Here is a 22,559-nt window from a genome sequence, read left to right as displayed (position 1 = left end):
GGAAGGGGGTTCTTTGGTATCTCCCAATAGCAAGATAAGCAAGCATAACTTGGCCTGATATAGCGTAATACTTTTCCACTGAAAGATGAAAATCTAACCTGGACCTATTGCTTTTGTTATGCATTTAGTTACTTCTTGGAGAGGAAGAAAAAAACAAGAACCCCACTAACCTCAAGAAGAGGAAGAAAGATGTGTCTGTTTCCAGTTGGTTGGAAACAGTTGATAGCAACAGTCACAACAGATAGGTCTTTGCTTGGATTATTTAGACACTAGTGTGGTAACAGGTTAGGAGCTACTAATCTATGTTTGTCAGAGAGACCAGTCCGTTGTGTTGATCTGAAGTTTTTCCTTTGAAGAAGACGAAAAGAGAAAGCTGTCCTAGAATTTATAGCCATGACTGGCCCTGTCTCTGTGGCTTCTGGAGCTATCCTTAATCTCTTCTTGGGATGCTTATTTTATTTGCCTTAATTTTAGGCGATTACTGGTTTGTTGTACTTAATCAAAGCAGGGTACTTAAGCAGCCATCTCTAGCTGGCTGGCATCCTGAGTTCAAATTATTAGCTCTTTATATTATGCACAAAGTTTTTCTGGAAGGCTTTTCCCCCTCCCTTTCCATGTAGGGATATTAGTGCACAGTGAATTGTAGATGATGTGCAGCAGTAAAGATGGTAAGACATAAACAAAACAAGAGAAACATAATAGGTCTCATGCTTTATTCATGTCACACTTGTTTATGTTCATACCACCCAGGAACACCCAGAAAAATGAAAACGGCTGCTCCTCAAAGGAAAGACAACAACAAAAATACATCACTTCCTAAATAAGAGACTTTTCTGTAAGGTGCTAGCAGAATTTTTCATGCAATATACTTGACAAGATACCATTCTGTCTCTTCACGCTTCATTTTGGCTCCTCTATCCAAAATTTGGGATATCATTTAATAAAACCATAGAATAATATTAATATATTAATTTCACATCTATTACTTATTTGTGTAGCAACACTACCTTGCTGTGGGGCAGTAAAGTACTAAGCAGAGTACACTAGAACAAAATGAAAGGGTAGGTTGTCTTCTAAAAAAAACCAAAACAAACAAAACCCAAACAAACAAAAAACCCAAAACCAAACCGAAGAACCTGCAAACCTGATCGTTTCATGGCCTGGAGTTACCTTTGTGCATAAACAATTTTTTTCCCTCCCTATCCCTCTTGCCCTTTCACCTACCTTTTCCACTTTTATCATGTATGTTAATTTCTGGTGTTTTTATCATCTGATTTGTTCTAACTGTTCTCATTGAGACCATCAAATTATGGAAGAAAATGGAATTCCAAACCTGCATTGAGGGGAAATACAGAGCACAACCTAGTAACCACTCTGGATCTGTGCTCTCTGTCTGGTGCTTCAGTGCTGATGCTGAGGAAAGCACAGAGTGCTAGACCTGTGAAATACAGAAGGTTGCTAGTTTTGTTAATTGAAGCTTAATTATGGTAAAAGATGAGGAACCACTGACCTTTAGAAGAGTTTGACTTAAGGAGACACTCATGCCTGATGTCTGTTTTCAGCCACTTTTAGCTGAACTAAAATTACTGTTTAGCAAGACTGGACCTTAGAAAGCCACTTTTCTCACCTTTGCTTGTGAATGATAGTACAAAATAAATAAGGTTTGGTACTAAATTTGTGTGTGACATTTAGCAAGGTTGAGAAAAAAAGATTCTATTTGGTTACGTTCAGTAGAAGTATGTATTTTTCACTTAGTTTTGGGTTTTGTCTGCTGCTTAAATGTTTTGGAGAAGAGTCAATACGGTTTATGGCTGAAGTAGGTGAAACTGAGAATTGGGAACATCTTTGAGGTGTTACTTACATGACTATGTTCATTCACAAAGACAATCCTGCCCCAGAAAATCTTTTTCCCTGTTCTTTCCAGCCAGGATATGTGTGTGAAATGCAACCATTTGCATTAAAGTATTGCTTTAGCAGTAATAGATTCAAGTCTGATCAGCTGGGATAGAGGCTTTTTTTTCATAGAATTTTTATGGGTTTGAACTCATATTCAGCACCTTATTTAAAAACAGGTTATTCATAAAATAGTTGCTGCAGTATCACAATGTCTCTTCCAGTCCCTGTTCCTTTTTTTTTTTTCCTTAAAATATTGAGCAAATATTAGCCTACATGGGAAAAATACAAGGAAAAAATCATCTTCAGGTCTGTTAGGCTTGAGAAACGGAACATTTTTCAAGCTCTCTCACTAACAGTACAGTAGCAGACCTGCATATAGCAGTGTCAAAATGTAAATGCGATTCAGTTTGCCTTCCCCTTTCTTTGTCCTTAAATCTAATGATGCCAATTTTCAGTTATGGTCAAACTTCCTTGTTTGAAGATGGCACAGGTCTATCATAAGTGCCAATTTGTGCTAGAAAATTTAATTTTTATAGGCTATGAAATGTGAGCTGCATGGTAGGACAGTAAATGTAATGTAATATGTAATAGGCTATTTAATTTGTTTTAACTATCTTAAAATCTATTTAAGTCCTCCTGAGACATCCCAGAGCAGATCTAGAGGAGATCTTTTCCATCAAGCTCTTAGTGATTTAAATTTATATTTCCTGTCCATTACATTTTTAAACTGATAATAGTATCACAATGCAAATTCACCGGCATGTATAGAGACTTGCATTTTTTTCTAATGGGACAGGTAATAAGCTTTGTAGTATGAAAGACTTCAAACCCCTTTTACTCACCATTGCATGGCTTTACAGGTCTAATAGGAGAATGCATCTTGTATTCAGGTTCGTGGAAGTTGATTAAAAAATTATTTCAAGGGTGAAGTAAGGTAGCCACTTTTAGCACCTTCTATTCCTTTCCTGAAGCAACCAACTTTCTTTTTAGACTCCAGGATAGAGGGAGATCACTGGGTGCACAAAGTCCAGTGCTTCACAATTGCAGCCAGTCATCACAGCGCTTGACTCTGTAAGGATTCGTAAGAATATGTCCCTCTGGGTACCACAAGCTGGAAAACATTACTCCATGGTATATAGCAAAGATTTTTAGTACAGAGTGCTGCAGCCTTGGAACAGCAACATGCTGCTGGCATTGCAGAGTGGATGGCAGGCAAGAGAGAGGATCGCCTCTGTGTTAGAACCCTTTGGTAGCAGGGTGATGGTGTAAATGTTTGTATGATAATAGCAAGATCATCATTATTGCCTACAATACAAAGGTATATTAACATGCTTTCTTGCTCCTAATACAGTGCTGGCTATATATAGAAGTTGCATTAGTTATTTTCACTGGTGGCTCATTTTGCTTAGGTGGTGAACCAGTATAGCCAGTCCTTCTCTTCCTTCACTGTTTCAAGCAGAGGCCTGACTCGCAGGACCTTCTTATCATGCTTATTTTCTGTTATTTTTCATTCCATTTCAGTGACTTAAGTCTAAAAGTTCTTGCTCTTCTTCCTGTATGATAATTTGGTTCTCTATCACAGTAGGAGTACTTTAAATGCTTGTGTCGACAGCAAAGCAAAAACTAGCATTTTTTTTTTACCAAGGTAGAAAATAGAAATTCTAAACAAAGTAGACTCTTGAGGAACACCACCACTAGTAATGTTTTCTCCATCCCAATAATTTGCCATGAGATGTGATACTCATGTGTTACCATTAACCAAGAAATTTTATCAAAGAAAGATAAGCCAGTATAACATGATTTACATTTGGAAAGATCTGGGTTGCATTTTCATTCTGCTTTCTATTTATGTTCGTCATCGGTTACTCTTGGTTGCTCTTTCCCCTTAGAACAGTTGTTATAAGATACTGAAGAGCGCTGAGTTCACATTAACAGGGTTTTTTTGAACACACATTCTACGTTTCTTCTCCAACTCTAGGCTGCTATCCCAGAACATGTCTTGTTCATTGAGAATCCTCATGCCTGAGCTTGCAATTTTGAAATATAACCCATTTTTTTGGTATTCTGGGATGGAAATTTTTTAAGCAGCCTCATTTCATTTTAGTAATGGATGTGGTAATGTTCAGTGCGTTGTCCTTGTTCCCATGAGGTATTATGTCTCTGTCCTCATACACAGCATTATTCTTATAGGAAAAAATGATGCAAAAGCTAATTTAGTATTTGGTCTGTCTTCCTAATTTCTACCCCTTGTTGACACCAGTTCTTCAGTTCTTGCTCTTTATTTCTTGTTGAGAAACCTTTTGTTTGCCTGTGAGTTCCCATTTTCCTGGCCTACTGGCAGTTTTCATTTAACTTCTGTGGCCTGACCTCTAAGTGCCAGCTCTCTTTGCTGATCAGTCCCTTTTTCCATTCCTTGTAGGTTCTCTGCTTTCTCTTAATATCCTGCTTTGAGGTGCATTCTCATGCAGGTAGGTCTGTAGCCCTTTCCTGTCCCCTTTTTTCCTTTACTTGGATGGAAAGACTCAGTGTTTGATTTAAAGTAAATCCATGCCTTCCATACACTCAAATCCAATTGTGTATGTGTTTCATATATCTTTGGATGAAATTTGGGCTTATGGCTGAACAGGCAAAGGTGGGATTGTTCTTGAAATGTAAAGAAAGCTGTTAGTTATTTTTGAGTTATGCAGGTGGTGAGGCCTGTACCCCCAGAAGGTTAAGTAAGTTTGAATTGCCTTTGGCAATTATTATATGTTGTATAGGCTGCTCACTTCCAGATGGTTTTGGTTTTTTTTCCTTCATGTAAAACCATGGGAATTAATTTTAAAAACTGGCATTTAAACCACCTGAATCAGATTTTTTCTTTTTTCCTGATGCTAGGTATGTTTATACAAATACAATCAGTTTTGTTAGAACGTCAATAATTTTGGAAATTTCCTGAAATTCTTTCAAGGTTTCACTTTCTTTTTTAAAAAGAAAAAAGAGTATGCTGATGTTTCTTGTCTCTTTGTGTTGAGAGACAAACCTATTTGGCAGCTTTTCTTTTGAAAACCCAAATGCATATGATGACGGTTCACTTGTCCCTTTCTCCGAGTGGTTGGGAAAGCTATTACATGAATGCAAAGGCTGCTTTTTGGAGCCACACTAATCACTTCTGAATCTTCATATTATCAAGGATGAAAAAGATGACTTAATTACTCAATCACTGGCAGTTTTAGAATACAGTCTGAAGTATTTATGTGTACGTCTGTGTCACTGAAACTACCTTCAGAAGGCTGTAGGCAGGACTCTGGGTATAAGCCTGCATTTAAGTTTCTGTGAAGTAAGGTAGTGTGTGGATTTACAGTCTGTCAGCCACTCCGTGTGTACTATGCCATGAACACATTTGTACCACATGGCCAAGCCACAGAATTGCCCAGCTGTGTGCGAAGGCAGTAATCCGTGCAGATGGACACGGCTGAAACACTTGGGTCCAAGAACCGGCACAGGAACTTCACGTTTGGACTCAAGTCTTTCTGAGTTAGACGTTTAGCAAAGCTACTGAGGATTTTTTCTGGCTTCTGATATCAAAATGGGGCTCAGTGCTCTGCCATGTTGATTTTGATAGTGTTAATCCTGGAGCTAATACAAATTTTAAATTATACATTTATGAATTTCATTTAAATGTAATTGGAACTCCTCAGTATGGTTTAATGGTGATGTTTAATGCTTGTCTCTTTCCTATCCTTGGGGGCAGGAGGGGAATCTCTGAATAAAAGTCCTTTCTTTGTTGGTTCTTTTTATTTGGGAATAGCTATTTTCTTTTCTGGGTCTGCCTGAAATTTCCAAAGTCCACCTCTCATATATGTCTTAGTGCTTGATGAGGTGATAGCAAGAGAGATATTTGTAAGTCTTTCACTGTGTTTGTTAGCCAAGGCATCCTTTAGTATTTCTGTTGCGAGATTTTGAAAGCATGGATAATAGTATTTAGTAACTAGAAGTTTGAAAAACTTATTAATGGACTGTTTATGTTTTTATTGTTTTCCTTTGCTTTAATGAGATTGAAACCAATTTAGTGTCATTAGTAAATGCCTGAGCATGTTCTTCAAAATGAGCATTCAACACTGTGGTGGTGAGTCTGGGGGGTTTACTTTTTAACTTCATCATGGATCAGTGGGTGTTTCTGTAACATATGGCACTGTATGTTGAAAGTGGATGTTTACATCTGGTATGCATTGGAAGATTAAGGTAGAGAGGATGAAGTTTTGGGCAAGTATGTGTTTTTTGGATGAAAGATAAAGTGAGAATACTTTTATTTCCTCTTAGATTTGAAACATATCATTCTAGCAATGCCTTTGAAACTCTGCCAGCTTTGCCAACTGTAACATTTATGGGATTTTGGACCTAAACTGAATTAGAAAACTGTTTTTAGTGGCAGAGAAAAAGGTTAGTGCATGAAAATAGCTAGGCCTATTATTGACTGCATGTGGTCAGTGGTTTGGCTGAATGTAGGTGGCTCTCTTCCTGTCACTGTTTTCAAGCATATGGCTTTGTTTGTGATGAATATAAAACTCTTTAAAAACGGGTTCTACTGCAGTTCTTTTGCACAGTAGTCTTTTGCTATTTAGTAGTGATTACTTCGCTTTTGCCATTCATTTTCAATCTTGTAGGAAGAAAAAATCAAACAACTTTTTAAATAAGCTTATGATTCCTGTTGACACCAAAACTAAGAGGTTTGAAGAATGTGGTCATCTGCGTATAGCAGCTGCTTCTGTCAATAGTATTTTCTAAAAGGATGCATACACTATGTTGTTGATTCTTTATTGTAGTTAATGCTGGGATTGTTTGCAGTGGGCAGAAGCTCCTTTTAAATGTGCACACACATTTTGTTTAATTAGTACTTTTGTGAAAATCTCTAATACTGAATTACTACTTCCCTTTTTTCTTTTTCATGCTGTCAGTCTTGAAAGTAATATTTATAGTAGGTTTTTCCCAAGGTCAGTTTCTGATTTGCCATTTCTTTTTCCCATTGTATAGAAGACAGCTTGAAATCAACCTAGTGTTTTGTTTTCTTTGGGTGTAGTATACAAGGTGCTACCTCAGAGCTCAGGGAATAGCGAATTTTCTAGCTCCTGCTGCAGAGAGAGCTTAAGGGCACAACAGGTTCTGTTTAGCTTTAACTTAAACGGTGTTACCCTATTTATATCTTTTTTAAAAAATCTGGGTGATAGAGCTGTAAATTGTGCAGATTGTGTACATTGTCTGGTGTTTTCAGTGTAGAAAATTCTAGTGAATCTTGTTTTAGCAGCTATCAGATGCAAGAGCTGGTTTCATTCAGCCGAGAGCAAAGTACGTTTGGTTCTGCCAGATGCTGAGAACTGTAGTAAGAATTAGGGGCACCAAGCACTTCATGAGTTGGTTCCACTGCTGTAAAGTACTTAAAAACAAAGCAAAACTGTTTACAGTTTCCCCATGTTTGGGGAAAATAATTTATAGAATTATCCAATAAACAATGAGAGAACCCTTAGAGCTGCTTAATATATTTGTCAGTCAGTCCTTAAAGTGCATCCTGGTCCCACAGGCCAGACACAAGGAAAATCACTCTGTTGCACAAGTGAGGCTACTTGTGTGATCACGTCTTGCAGACTTTTAAGAACTTCATTTGTTATCGACATAAAAAAATTATACAGTACTACTTAAAACACAAAATGTACTTCTAAAATTCTTAAAATGTTAAAAAAGAAAATATCTAGAAACTGTAATTATTGCAACTATTGGTTAGAACTTACTGTAATATCTTCCTACAATATAACATAACAATGTAACTTTCAGGTTATTAAGAAATTTCTTTTCTAATTTAAACTAGGTCTTTTGAATTGTATTATGAAGACAGAGCTGTTCCTAAGCATGCTTGGTGAAAGACTGTCACTAAGCAAGAAGTGCTATGCATGTACTTGTAAGTCTCATTGCAAGAGAATCTTAAGTAAGGTGGAGATAAGCATTGCATCCTCAAATGTTAAAAAAATTCATTTGAATTTGCATGAGTTTGGGGTCATGCAAAATGCCCTCAATAACAGCAAGCTATGTAATGTGTTTTGGTTTGGGTTTTGGGGGTTTTTTTCTAGTTCTAATTTAGGACCAGGAAACTGCTTGATATTTTTGAGTGTAGTAATTGTCACAATTCAGGAATGCTCTATCTTGAGAGATCTCTCATTTAAACATACTGCCTAACTGATAACTGTTCCTCATCAAAAAAATTTGAAATATGAAGATGATGGAGATTATTAGTATCAGTTCTGAACATGGATTGATAGAACAGTATCTTAAGAGAAAAACAGCACAGCTAACTGATGACCTCTGGTTTTGATTTATGTGAGATTTTTTTGTGGTCTTGTTTGTGAAAATAATTTCTATTAATAATTCTCAATGCCTCCTGTTTGGATTGTAGAGGTTGGAGACCTGAGGGAGCTGCAAACACTGGACATTTCAACCAATCGCTTGATAACGTTACCTGAAAGGCTGCATATGTGCCTTTCGCTGCAGTACTTGACTGCAGACCGAAACCACCTGTGGTATGTTCCCCGCCACCTGTGCCAACTACCAAGCCTCAACGAGCTCTCCATGGCTGGAAACCGCCTTGCGTTTTTGCCACTTGGTGAGTCACCACTGTCATTGGGCTGGGGGGTGGGTCAGAGAAGAGACAGGAAAACAAACTTTCTGTCCCAAAAAGAAAAAAAATATGCAACAAGTAACTCTCTTTGCTGGTCAGTACAAACTCTGTTTATGGAGTTGTCACAGTGATCATATTGTTGGCAAATATGTTAATAAGCAAAAAAAAATGCAGGTTAAGGTTTCATGTCTGTTTTAAAGCAATAGGTCAGCTATCAAATTTGCTTTATTTTTAGCTAACTGAGGGGGAAAAGGTTTAAATGATGTTGTGTTTAAATATAGTACTATGTAATCTGAGTTCCACTACTTTAGGTAATGATCTGTTTCTGTTCTGCTGGATCTGATGATTTAACTAAGATTCTTCAGCTGGGGTTTAAAACTTGCAGTGGAATCCCAGTAACTCCACAGAAATTATCTTTGATCATTAGGAGTGTCAGTACTGCATAATCTAGCAAAGGTTTAGTTTGTGCTGCGTATAAGCATGCATCAAAACTTCCACGGTAGTAGCACAGGAAAGAATTTATCTGCCTTTCTCTCAACCCTTTCAAAGTTTGGAAGTGTCAAAACAGGCCTTCAAGAGTAGGAGGTGCAGTCAGTGTGTGGTGGTTTGTTGTGGGAAGTAGTTGTGTTGTCAGTAAGTGTGGACTGTATATTCTGTTTGTGAAAAGCAAGTCCTCTTCCACATGTTTGTTACTTTTTAGACCTGCCACAGACTAATCTCTGCTGAAATACAGACGCACATGCAGATCTGTCATGTCATTTGAATAGCCATTAATAGTTTTCCTAGAATACAATCAGATTTTGGTGTTAATTAGGTGCAGATTAAGTTTTGATAATCACACTGAAAAGAAGCTGAAAATTGAGGTGGTTAAAAATGAGATGATAATTTCTAAATTAATTACATTGTACAGGTTTAACTTAATTTTTTCAGTACTAGCAATTTACTCTTTAAAGAAATTTATGATCTTTCTGATTTTCTTAGCACCTTAGTTTGTATTGCTGGAAAGTAAGTGCAAATAATGTCTCCAGACATAGTGTTTTAGTTATGTCCCAACATATGTTGTTATATAAATGAGGAGTTCCAGGAAGCATCATCCAGATTTCACAGTACTAACTAAAACAAGCAAAGTAACTTCCCCTATTTTGGCAAATATTTCTAACTCCATTTCATGAGGCAGGAAGTTGAATCTTTTTCATTTTGCAGAAATAAGATGCTGTTTAGTAAGATGAGATGTGAAATATTAAAGGGTAAAAGTTTTTGCTACTTTTGTGCTAGTAGCTTATCTGTGAGTGAGCTATGACCTGGATGAGCCATAGATCTGCTGAAGTGTTTTAAGTTCAAAAGGAGGAAATAAATCTCTACTATAATGACACACCTTCTTTTTTCTTTATTTTTAGACTCAAATTCAAAACATTCAAAAGGAACTTTTAAAATAACGGGAAACATCAAAGACTGTCAATTGACCTTGTTCAGTAGTTCTTAATAGTGACTCACTGGTGAACATTTGGAGATAATTTGCTATCTGTGGATATGAAACTGAATCATAAATCCTAGAGTTCAGAGGAAAAGCAGCACAGTATAAATGTAAATGTTTAATCTTTCCTCTGAAGAATCAGAAGGCTTCAGAGTGGTCAAGATGTGATGAAATAAAGTAGAAGAGAGCATTAGTGTATTGAAAAGCAAAAAGATTAAATCTATCTTCTGTTGTATGGGAAAATATTTTTCTTGGAGTATTACTGAAGTTAAGGTACAATTGTAGCATTATTTCTGCTAGCTGCACATGTTGCCTAATGGGTTTTTTGTGTGTATTCTTACATCCAACTTTACTAGTTAGTGACTGAGTAAGGACGTTAAATAACAGTGAAAGATACTGTAGAAATATCTATAAGTGATATTCAAGCAAGAATTGTCAAACAATTTTTTTCAGTTAGGGAGTTGAGTTGAAAAGCAGACATTTTATTCATCTCCTGACAGAATGGATTTTTTCTCTTCTATTAGACATGTCCATATTAGAATAAATATGTTTGGAACATATTGCTTAATGCTTTTTAAAGTGAGATTTACTTTATTTCATATGGTGGTTGACATCTACTATGCCAAGGAGTCCATTCTTCCTCATCTAAGTATGTCCCTTGTAGCTGCCAGTAGACCCTCTTGTTAAGCGTAATGGAAATACGCTTTTTCCTCTTCCTAGATTGATAGGTGTAAGATTTATTCCAGCAGTACCACAGTACTTTCATGGCACTGCTGGATAGGTACTATGGAGTTTTTTGTCCTGTACATTCTTTTAAATTTGTAGGCACATGCGTCTTAAGAAAAAAATGCATAACACTACTAATAAATTTTACAAAATACAATAAAAATACCTGATGCCACTGTCTGACTTTCAGAACTGGTACATAAACAAGCAGATGGGTAAACAATAATGAATTAGTCATTTGTTCTGCAGAATACACTTAGTTCTTGGATATGGCAGTATTTTTAAAAAAATAGTCTTTCCAGTTTATATTCAAAGAAACAAGACTGCGTGGATCTGAGCCTTTGGGCCTTCCTAATAAATTTATTTAAGAAAAAAAACCTACCCCAAATATTGTGTGTAAGTTGAACTGTAAACTGCATCCTGGACAGCCCTGTTATTGTCAGCGTAGCTTTCATGCTACCCTAATAAATGGTCTTAGGAATTCTGTTCTTGAATGGCAGATGGAACTCCTGATCATTTTATATCAGTCCACTTACAATATAAATTATCCTTTGATAGAAATTTAACTTTAAAATTTTACTGTTAGCAAATGCTCCAATGCCTGAAAACAAATTCCATTGCGAGCAGAAATTTGAATCTGATGACATTGCAAAAATAAAAATTATTTATGTAATAAAGTACAAATATAATTAGGCCATAAATTCTCAAGTGTACTGGCAGTACAGGGGTTGTTATGACAGCAAATATTCAGTGTTATATCACTTTATTGAGGGTTTATGTGCACTTTTTGTTTAGAAAATGGGTCTAGTAATTATCAGTGCACAGTAAACAAAGGTCTTATTCTACCTCAGTATATGCTGCTTTTGTGTCCTTGCCCTCACAGTATGGTTAAAAGAGCATCAGTGCAGACACACAAGAGCTTTTGTTTCATCTTCAGCCATGTGGAATGCATATGCCAGGGCCCTGAGGTTAAAAAAGAAAAGAAGAAAAAAGGAGAAAAAGAAAAAAAGGAAAAAGAAAAAAAATAGAATTGGGGTTTGTTCAGGACTCATGGCATTTGGTCATTTCTGGGAGAAAGATCTTTGATCTGGGAGCCTGGAAGGAGGAAAGTGGAAATGTTTTAGGCACAGTACAGTGCTTGCAAAAGCCACATGAAAACCTTCTTTGTAGCTTTAGCCTTTTTATAGATGGACAGCTTCCTTATTTTACAAAGTTCTTCAGAAGCATGTTTTTTAGAGAACTTTTAACAATATTTGTTGACCGATATAAGACATAAAAATTAACGTGGATGGGATACAAAGAGCTTTTTTCAAGTGATGATTTATTTAAATTTAAACTTTATGGATAGTGTTTGAAACTGGAAAAAAAATCTTTTGGGGACTAGAAGATGCTTGGTTATTTAATGCAAAGAAGCTATATCAAAGGAACATTTATAGTTACAGGCTATTTGGCTTTGGGAATTGATTTTTTCCTACTGAGAAATTTTGTCTAACATCCAAAAATTTGCTTTAATTATTTAGGAAATGCAGTCAACTCCGAACTTAGAATCTAAACATAGCATAAGATAAAAACAGAGGGAAGAGATGAGATGCAGCCTAACTCCCCCCTCAATGCATATGAAAAGAACAGCTTTAGGGCTTTTTTTGACTTGCCTGATTTTCAGCCCATTTGCATACATCTGTGTAGAAATGAGCAAGACAAGCCTCTTTAAAAATTTTCTTCCATTCTCTAAATTAATAAGTTAAACAGTAGCACATTCAAGCTACCCCAGCAACCCATAGTTTTCTGCTCTTCTTAGTATGATTGGCTTCTGCAACATGAAGCGATATTCTCTCAGCGTTAGGTGTGCCATGCACATGCTATCTGCCTTAAACTTTATTGGCTGATTCCTTTCCAGCCTTACAATATTTTATGGTGTTATAGTGCCTCAGTATTGCAATGTTTTTATTCATTGTAGGATAAGAATGTTTTTGTTTCATCTAAAAATATCCCAGAACTTTACTAAACTATTTTGAGCCCTCCAAATACTGAGCCAAAATAAATCATCTTTTTGAGGTGTTGGCTCATAACGATGCACAGCAGCATCTCACAGCAGTGCCCATCAGTCAGCAGAGATATTTGTACTTGCTTCTTGGGGCAGGACAGTTGATGGATGCAGCAGATAGCTTTGTGAACTAGAATGTCTTTGGGACAGGGTCAAAGAAGCATGTGATGGTTGAACATGTTCCCTGATGTCCAGTGATTGCGGTTTGAACAAAGCCCAGATTACCAGGGACTTTTTAGCAGGGCCTGTAGTGATAGGACAAGAGGTAGTGGCTTTAAACTGAAAGAGGGTAGATTTAGATAGATTAGATATAAGGAAGAAATTCTTCACTATGAGGTTGGTGAGGCACTGGAACTGGTTGCCCAGAGAAGTTGTGGATGCCCTCTCCCTGAAAGTGTTCAAGGCCAGGTTGGATGGGGCTTTGAGCAACCTGGTCTTGTGGAAGGTGTCCCTGCCCGTGGCAGGGGGATTGGAACTAGATGATTTTTAACGTCCCTTCCAACCCAAACTGTTCTATGATTCTGGTCCCTGAAACCTCCATAGACTGTTGCAGGGCAAGGGCCTGTATTGAAAAAGAAAAACACCAAACCTCAGTTTTTCCATGTTAATATTTTTATTTCAGAAAAGGAATCTATTCGTTTTCTGTTGGTATCATTGCTTGTTCTTGATATCAAAGATGTGATAATGTGATGCCCTCTGAAGCTCCTCCTCAGCGTGAGCTTTTAAGGTTTCTGGTGCTTACAGCTGCCATTCAAGTGGATGACAGCTGAAGACACTCAGTATATTTTAAGATGGCCAAATGTTTTTGGGGGGATCACTCAAAATATCATTTGCTTTATCTGTACTAAGTGGTGTCCATAGCTCTTGTGTACAATAAAACTATTCAATAATAAAGAAGAGATTGTATTACCTATTGTCATAATAGGGAATGATAAGAGATTGTTATTCCAAATAGAATTTCTGAATAGAAATATCATGGAAATTGTTTTAATTTTTATTCTGTTCTTGGCCACGATTACAAAAGGGACAGGAGCTATGCTAATTTCTCTGGTTATCCTTATCTTTATACCAACCAAGGTAATTGACAGTTGATAAAGATGGGAAGTCAGAATTAGTCAATATTAGTATTGTCTTGCAATATGGCTGATTCAGCCAAATGCTTGTTTATCTTGCTTAGTTTCTATAACATACTCATAAAAGTTCAAGAAGTTGAGAGGCATACAGATTATTTTTTTTTATTTTTTCGTAATGCAGTTCGTCTGGGTTGCAGCTATCCCCTCCCAGGCAGAGAGGCTTTCAAACATTGTTCACTTGGTTTGTGCTTTGTATTAAACACATACGTCTCTTCCTAACCCAGTATCTTGAACGGCATAGGAGTTCAGATGGAATGGGCTGCCCGGATGATCCTATGTGTCAGCTTTCCTGCCAGTTCAAAACTCTTTTAGACTATTCTTTTAGTTCACTCTTTGTTTTGTCTTTTTAAATGTCTCACATTAGCATGTTTTTTCACTTCTTTTGATAGACAGTTTTACCACTGACTAGATCTTGCTGATAAGCAAAAGTCTTGTTTCCGAGAATCAATAAATTATTGATTTAATAAAATCAATAAATAAAAATTATTTTATTTAAATAAATAAAATTATTCCATACCTATATGCTCCTATCTGGAGGTATGTTAATATATTTCTAGTCCATGAAGGTATTGCTTAAACATGCTGTACTTGCTTCTTTTGACTGCCAGCCATGAATATTTTAACAGAAATAATGTAAGAGGTGCACCTTCAGATGTATTGATCATTTACTTGTAGCCACAACTTTTGTTGTATAATATTCTGCAGTTTAATGCTTGTATATTTTCTTGTGTTCTGTAACTTACTGCATCACACAGACTTCTGAATGATTACTGGTTGTATTTGGTTATGGCTAATGTAATCAAACAAGTATCTCTTCTTGGAGAAAAGAAAGAGTGGGACAGACCACATTATTGTTTGTCTTCACCACTTCACCAAACATAGTGAAGCTGTGATTTCAGTGACGTGAGGCCAGCTAATGAAAGCAGGTTTGACCTTATGAACTTGAAGTATGCACTGTAGATTTGAAATCAGTTGTTCTTCTTCAGACTGACTTCGGAGTTTGTCAATGTTAAAATTTAATTATTTATAATGGGATTTTCAGGGCTGCTGAAAAGGGGGTTTGTTTTGTTGTAGTAATTTTAAATGCTATTTTCTAAACAGCTTTTCAGCTCATCCATAATAAAATCATTGGCTGAAATTTTACAACTGAGAAGTAGTAATTTATGTTTGCTTACATTGAGTCTGATTAGCTTATTTATAATTAGAATTCCTTTGCTTATAATTGTTACTATGTCATCCCTTCTCCCTCTGACTGTTTCTTGTTTTCTAAACCCAGATTTAGGTCGTTCTCGGGAGCTACAATATGTTTATGTGGATAACAATATTCATCTGAAAGGCCTCCCATCTTATCTGTATAATAAAGTCATTGGTTGCAGTGGGTAGGTATGAATTAATTCAGATATCTTGCATACCTGTTCCGTGTAAAATTTCTCATAAATACCTGCCTTTATGATACAACTGATTTTGTGTGTGTGATTGATTGAGAACTGATGTTACTTTGAGGGGATTACTGCAGCTCCCAGTTCTGTTTTATTTTTGTAATAAATCTTCTGTGTTAATTGCTGATTTTCAATATTTTAGCATTAAGCCGCAAAAGACAGTGCAGTTATTCTGAAGGAATTTTTAATGATAATGTAAGGCCAAAAGCTGAATCCTAGCTGCACTTAAAGGTTAGCCGAAAATGTAGGCTTCGCAGAATTTCTAGAAGTAAAGAACGAACAAAATGTTTTTTAATGTGTTGCAGCATCTATCTAGTTCTTAACTTACAGAAATGTGAGAACTTATGGACCATATCTTGGAATGTCACAGGCAGCTCCTTCAGTCACTTTACATTCCAGTATCAGCTTCTTGTAGGTCTTGGTACCTACTAACTAAAATAAGTAACTTTTTTTAGGAATTATGGGTTGACAGGTATATTTTTACATGTGCATTTTAAAAATATCCTAGGCTGTCTCATGTTTGTGGTTAGGATGTGAGAAAAAAGTGGTCTGTCTAGGACACTAGCTTGATTCTTTCTGCACTGACACTAGCATAAATTAGGATCAGCACCACTGATGAATGGAGCCTTACTGGTGTAAAACTGATCAGAAGAGGATTGTCCCCATTACCATCTAATTATAAATTTCTGGTGTGCTCGCCCTGAGCAAATCTTGCATTAAATATAAATTCCCCCTCTACAGCCTGCACTCTACTGCAATATGTGAGACGCTGAGTCTTGGCATTTTAAGGTTTTTCTAATATTCCCGTGTCAGCTGGTTGTGTGACATTTAAATACTTGCAGTTGGATTGTAATTCTGCTGAACTGTGTGCAGTCTCAAGTTTCTACTAATTTTGTTTTTCAGGAAAAATAATTTCTAGCCTTTGTTCTTTCAGAACTGATTGTAAGACAGACTAATATTAAATTGACCCTAAAGGTAGTAGAACTGTAATGATTGTGACAAAAAACACTAGTGACAATGCAGGAAATGTTCCAACAAGTTTGGTCCAACTGTCCTGCCTATTTCAGGTGATTTGGTTTTGGTTTTTTCACATGTCTTTGTTTTTTTTAACGTTTTAAGTCCTTATTTTATACTCGGTCAAAATAATTTTATCATTGCACTGACCTTTTGTGAAGATATTACCAGTTCTTTTTGCTGTCATCACATGTAACACTGCTGGTGAGGCTGGGTGCTCGTATCTCTGATGGAGAGTATTATAAATCTACTATAGAAGAGACCAAAAAAGTTGCAAGTGTTGCAATGAAATTAATTCTTGTAATGCTTCTGTGGAATAAAAAACTGATAATTTTTTTCCTTAATAATAAAGAATTAAAAAATATTTTTAGTAGGCAAAATAATATTTGTATTTGTGTACCAAACAGATATTTGTCTTTGTTGTGAAACCATCTTGAAACATCATAGATTATTTTTAAGGAAAACTTTTCAACATAGGAAAAGCACTTGTATCTATTATTAAGAAACCAAAGGTTTTATTTGATAATGTGCTGAGTGACATTAAAATTGTGTAATAATGGTCACGTGAAGAATTTCTGTGTTCTTTCCAAGAAAGCGTTAGTAACCAATGCAAGGTTTTCATGGGTCAGGCGAGAGTTGAAGATCCAGGCTTTAGTGCTCCATCTGGTCTTCCACTGGAGAATAAAATCTGACATGCTGCTGTTACTAACATAAAGCTAGCTTTCTGAAAATAGAATATAAATTGCATTGTGTAAGTAATGAATCTCTGTCTGGGAATCCTGCAGTCAGACTGACTGAAAAAGTCTTTTATGTAAGAGGTGATGATCTCAGCACTCAAAATAAATTTCGATCTTATTTTTTGCAGATTGGATTTCATAGTCTCCAGCTAGGTATCTGTCAGTCTTGTTGAAGGCAGCCAATAGGTGGTCACAGCTTTTTTTCCCCAGTTATTTATTCACAGGGTTCTTCTGCAGCTCTATTTTTTTCCAGCTAGTTAGACCATCCTCTATTCTACTTTTTAACCTCCATGGATTTTGTGTGGGGTTTTTTTTTAATTTTTTGTTCTTGCACCCAGTATTACTCGTAGGTTGAGATTCATTCCCTAATCCATCCTAGTTTAAGGGTGTATATCTCTTAGATTATTCCTGTTGATGGTCTGTTTTGCTAGCCTCACCCTTTACATAAAGTAGACCAAAGGGCCCAGCTCTGAACTGCAGAAACTGTAGTGAGCTTATGGGCGTGTCTTCTAGCTGGGTTGGTAAGGGGTTAATCAGCTTGAAAATACAACATTATAGATTTATTTGTTGTGATAGCTAACTCGTTGGGTATGGATTGCTGGGGAATGGATTGTTGGAATACTGGATCTCTGAATTCCCAATTATATATTAACCCCATTAACGGTTTGTGGGAAATTATTAAATATTTAACAAGAGGCTTATTGACTTGCTGTTTGCTGTTCATTTGTTCTTGTTTCTCTGGGTTGTTATTCCTTTAATCAGAGGAGATGAGATTCTTTGTTATCAGAGGAGTACTATGAGATTTCTTTCACATCTGATAAGGTTGAGTGTAGTTACCTCAGTTGTAGGTCCAGTATCTGGGAAGGCTGACAAATTTGTGTTTCTGTTCCACTTGTTAGGACTGGCCCTAACAAGTTGCTCTTGGCTTCAAATTTAAGTTGTCATAAACAATTCCGATTCCCCTCTTGACTTCCCCAACCTCTTAGTAAAATTTTCCTATGCGTGTCTCTTTGGTATGATAGCTTGCAACAGGGATCATGTAAAGAGTTATTATTTTTACTACAAGCTAAGTTTCTCTCTGTGGATCCAAATAACCTTCCTTCTCTTTATATCATTTGGGAAGGACAAGGCTAGTAGACTTACTAGGGTATCCTCCCACTACAGCTTAGGCTGTTCTTTTTATTTTTCCTTCACTCACCCCCCGCCCTGCACCCTCCAAGGGAGCTCTGTGGATGGGGAAAGGTATAGTTCAGAATCACCCAGTGGCACTTAAATGATATTTTTTCATGGTTGTAGTTTGCCTCATATATTATAGTTGAGAAATCCATTACTATTCTCAACTGGTTGATCCAAGACACAGGAAGCCAACTGTTAGGTATGAAACTGCTCCCCTATGTAAAATACTTAGTAATAATGGCATTCAGAGGCTAAATGAGATTAACGTGTTGGCAAAGTAAGGGACATGTAGTGCACTTGATTCACCTTCTTGGGATTGTGTTCTCATTTCTCCAGCTTTTGAATGTTGTTTGAGAAGTAAAGACCTCCAGATGTCCCACAACTAGCACGTCACAGAAGGTGGGGATCTATAGAAAATGTGTGTCAATATGTATTGCACTCTGCAAGGAATCCTTGAAGGGTGCTGCACTGAAGAACAGTATCAGGCATACTTTGGGTTGGTCATCTGGGTTTCCCCATAAGGTTACTTTTTTCTTTTTTTTCCTAATCACTTTCTAAATGTTTTCTGTCCTTCTAGTTGTGGTTCTCCAATTCAAGTTTCAGAGGTGAAACTGCTCTCTTTTTCATCGGGCCAGTTAACTGTGTTCCTGCCAGCAGAGGTGAAATCTATAGGGACAGAAACAGATCATGTGCTGCCTTTGCAAGAACTGGCCATGAGGACCCTCTATAACACCTACTACAGGTTTTTAAAAGGTATGAAATTTCTGCATTCTTTGGATTACAGAAAGAGTGGAAGGGCTTTTCTGGCAGTGATAGGAACATTTCCAATAGCTCTTCAAAGAGCTGTGCAAGGATTAATATTTTAAAAGATTTATTTACTCAAATTATGTTTGAAATGCTGTATTAGAACAAAAATGTCCAATATCAAAAAACAGACATCCAAAGACTATTTCTAAGGTAGAGTGGTGCTTACAAATGGTTTCTTTCTTGAGGACTGCATAAAGAAGGACGCTTTTTGCAGGAGAAACTCTTTAATGGAAATAGGAGATGAGAAATACAGTTCCTGAGGCAAGATTAGATGCATCAGCCAACAATGCAACTTCTTGCCAGGCAGCACACTCCTAAACTGGCAGACTTGTTATACATAAGGCAAAAGAAACGCTAGCAGCCCTTGGCCATTTCAGTACAGCGTGACAGCTGAGCTGTTTTAGTTCTGCCCCAATTCAGACTCTTTGCTGTAAAGTGGCCCTTGGCTCATCTGGTTATGCATCATGCAGTCGCATGAGTTAGCAATATCTGATGATAACCTGCAGATTCAGATTTTGTCAGATTTAGATGTGCTGTGACTCCCCCCTATTCACAGTATCTTGGGAATTCGTTGGCTTTAGCAGTGAAAGTAGAAAGCAGAAGGGTAGAGAGTTACAATGGAAAGATCAGAGGGTTTATGATAAGGGGTCACTCGTACTATGGCCAATGGAGTAAATCATAACTGCTGAACTGTTGCTTTGCCAGGAAAAGTGTACAAGGAGGTCTGCAGCAAATATGCTGTAGGGAGGAAGCTTCATGTTGAGGGGTGGTATAACCATACAAGCCTGTGTTCATAGGAAACAGCACTGCTTTGTGGAGAGTGTATTTAATGACATAGAGAACATAATAATTGACCAGTTCGCAGTTGTGTATTTTTTATATTTCTGCATATGGAAGGCAGAGGGGAGGTTTTTAGTTGTTTAGGATCAGGATATCAGTTGCACCAAAATTATACAATGATGAACGCTGTTTCATTTTGATTTGCAAAATTCTAGTCTTTGAAAAGGAGTTTGAGAACATCAGGTACAAGATCTTTTACATCATCAGTAACTACTTTTCTCACCCAATTGACTTGCACAATAATTTCTGGAATATGGCTGTGTGAGTGTGGTTCCTGAAGATGCTGGTGAAGTTTGGTTTGGGAATAGCAAGATAGCATTGCAAAATCAGTTTAAGGAAATGGTTTGTAGATGGTTTATACAAGGCTGTGAGGATTATATTTAGTTGCAGCCAAGGTGCAGAACCTGAAAAAGATGGTGAAACTTTTTTTTTTAACTATCTTGCCTACTTCTAGTTTGTTACACTGTACTATGTAGTCTTTTTATATATTTATATATACATACACACACAAATATATATCTTATTCTGAGTGACCTTATTAAAGATGATGTGGATTACCACTGGTGACACCCACATTCCAGTGAGGCAGGGGTAATGCATAGTTCAGACAGGTGTAAGATAGTGGTGTGCTGGGGAAGCAGTATGGAACATATGATTCAAGTAGCAGATTTGATCTATTACTGCCTAAATTCGCAGTTTCAAGGGTGCTGTTAAATACTTGGTGGCTGCTAGGTAGGTATGACAGAAGCAACTGGACTACTCCTCCTCAATCTTTGCTTTGCTACAGAATGTGACCTTTTCTTTCTGACGCAAATGTACTATTCGTCATGCGTGTCATCTCAATTGAGGCTGTTGTGGTACATTGTGTATGGGGTTAAACCTTACTGCGTTTGAAAGCTGAAACTAGCGTGATATCGCAAAACTGTTTTATCAGGTACTGCATCTTGTCTTGATTACTCAGCACCTAAACTTATTTACCTGTCTTGGCTGTCTCTCAGTTTCTAGATGGAGATTAGCATGTTGGGTTTAATTTATAAAACACTACGTGGCTTGGGCCAAGCCTGAGAAAATGATTGCTCTTTCCCATGAAATGACCCTGGAGTCCTTTTTGGTGAAAATGATGTCATCTTGTAAACTGTGGGGGCACACTTAAGATACTATGAATGTATTGATCTTTTTAAAGTGGTCTTTTTGGTTGGACCTGTGAGAATTGTGCTGGGCTGGATTGTATTTCAAGTAATTCTAAATATTTCAGATCCCTTTTTGCTGGTGGTGGAGTTTGGCCTTTTTAGTGAGCTTAGCTATCCTGCTGGATTGGTTGCTGAAATATTTTAGTAAAATACTACTGATGTCCTTTTCAGAATTTTGTATTGTTATTAATTACTAAACACCTGTCTAGATCATCTTTGTGTCTAGAAATGCTTTATGATATATTACTGGTTTTTATTTGCTTGAGCTATAATATTTTCACCTGGGTATTTGGGCCCAGTTAATCTTATGCCCACAGATGCTAAACTTACACATTTAACTTCAACTTACACATGGAAAGCACTGCGTGCTTCTCCCTAATTGTGGTAACTTGTGTTACCTTGTTGTTCTTTTGACTAAGTCTTAAGAATGTGAGACAGCTGATTTTATGAATTGTTCATGGATCGTGCTTGTTGTGTTTGATTTTTATCATGCAGTTGTCTTGTAACAAGCCTTTTTTGTTTCTTTTCTTCTCTAGATTTGAACTTTCTGACTCCAATCTCACTACCCAAAAGCCTCTTGGAATTGCTGCACTGTCCCTTGGGACACTGCCACCGCTGCAGCCAGCCTATGTTTACCATTGTCTACCCAAAGATCTTTCTTGAGGGAAACACCAATGGCAGGATTGCATCAAGGGTAATAATACAGGAAATTACACTGGGGTTTCATTTAGGAAGAAAAACACCTTATGGAACGAAGCATATCCTTAAGGATTTTTTTTTTTTTTCCATTTAGCAGCCTTTCAGATCCAAAGCCCCTGTCCTATGATTGCATGTAAAAGTTGACAAATCTTTTATTTACAAGACAACCAGAATACTGCTGTTAGACTGTTTAACAAGGGCTACCACACTTGCTTGTTTCGGACTGCTGTAAGATAGTGAAGGGTTTTAATACGGTGGGATTGACTTGTTTGTGGTAGTGCAACATGTGCATGGCACTCCTGTGCCTTGGAAAGGAAATACTGCCTAACACCAATACTTCCCCTGGCAGTCTCAACCCTGACTTCAAGAGAATGCAACCACCAAATAAAAGTGCTGTAGGATTAAAGATAGAAAAAAGCTCTAAAGCCAGAGCTTAATTAAAATGTTCTGCGGTAAAATACTCTTGTTTTTCTTTCCACGCTAATTAACTTGAGATACGCTGTGGAAGCATTCTGCATTGTAACATACATTTTGTAGCAATACATCTTTTTTAAAATATTTCAGTTTCTATGGTTGTAGCAGTTGTGAATATGTCTGCAGGATTCACAAGTCAAGTAGACAAGCCTACACAGACTTCCTGACCTGCTGGACAGTACAGTCATAGAAGGGACTCAAAACTGGGATATGGTTCAGAGAATATTGCCCTCATGTAGGTAAAGATTTAAAATATTTTTAAGG

At 37.0% G+C, this 22,559-nt stretch overlaps 1 protein-coding gene across 1 annotated transcript in view; it reads left to right on the top strand.

The window, feature by feature from the left end:
- Positions 1-22,559, top strand: part of LRRC28 (leucine rich repeat containing 28) — an 83,643-nt gene that overhangs the window by 55,948 nt on the left and 5,136 nt on the right. Inside the window, 5 exon segments of the mRNA XM_009321483.1 lie at positions 8,321-8,527; positions 15,196-15,298; positions 18,863-19,038; positions 21,659-21,779; positions 21,781-21,816. Of these exon segments, the coding sequence (XP_009319758.1) occupies positions 8,321-8,527; positions 15,196-15,298; positions 18,863-19,038; positions 21,659-21,779; positions 21,781-21,816 (643 nt within the window).

Source organism: Pygoscelis adeliae, unplaced genomic scaffold (assembly GCF_000699105.1).
Source record: "Pygoscelis adeliae isolate BGI_AS28 unplaced genomic scaffold, ASM69910v1 Scaffold13, whole genome shotgun sequence".
NCBI classification, from domain to species: Eukaryota; Metazoa; Chordata; class Aves; order Sphenisciformes; family Spheniscidae; genus Pygoscelis; species Pygoscelis adeliae.
This window is presented reverse-complemented; position numbering and strand designations above follow the sequence as displayed.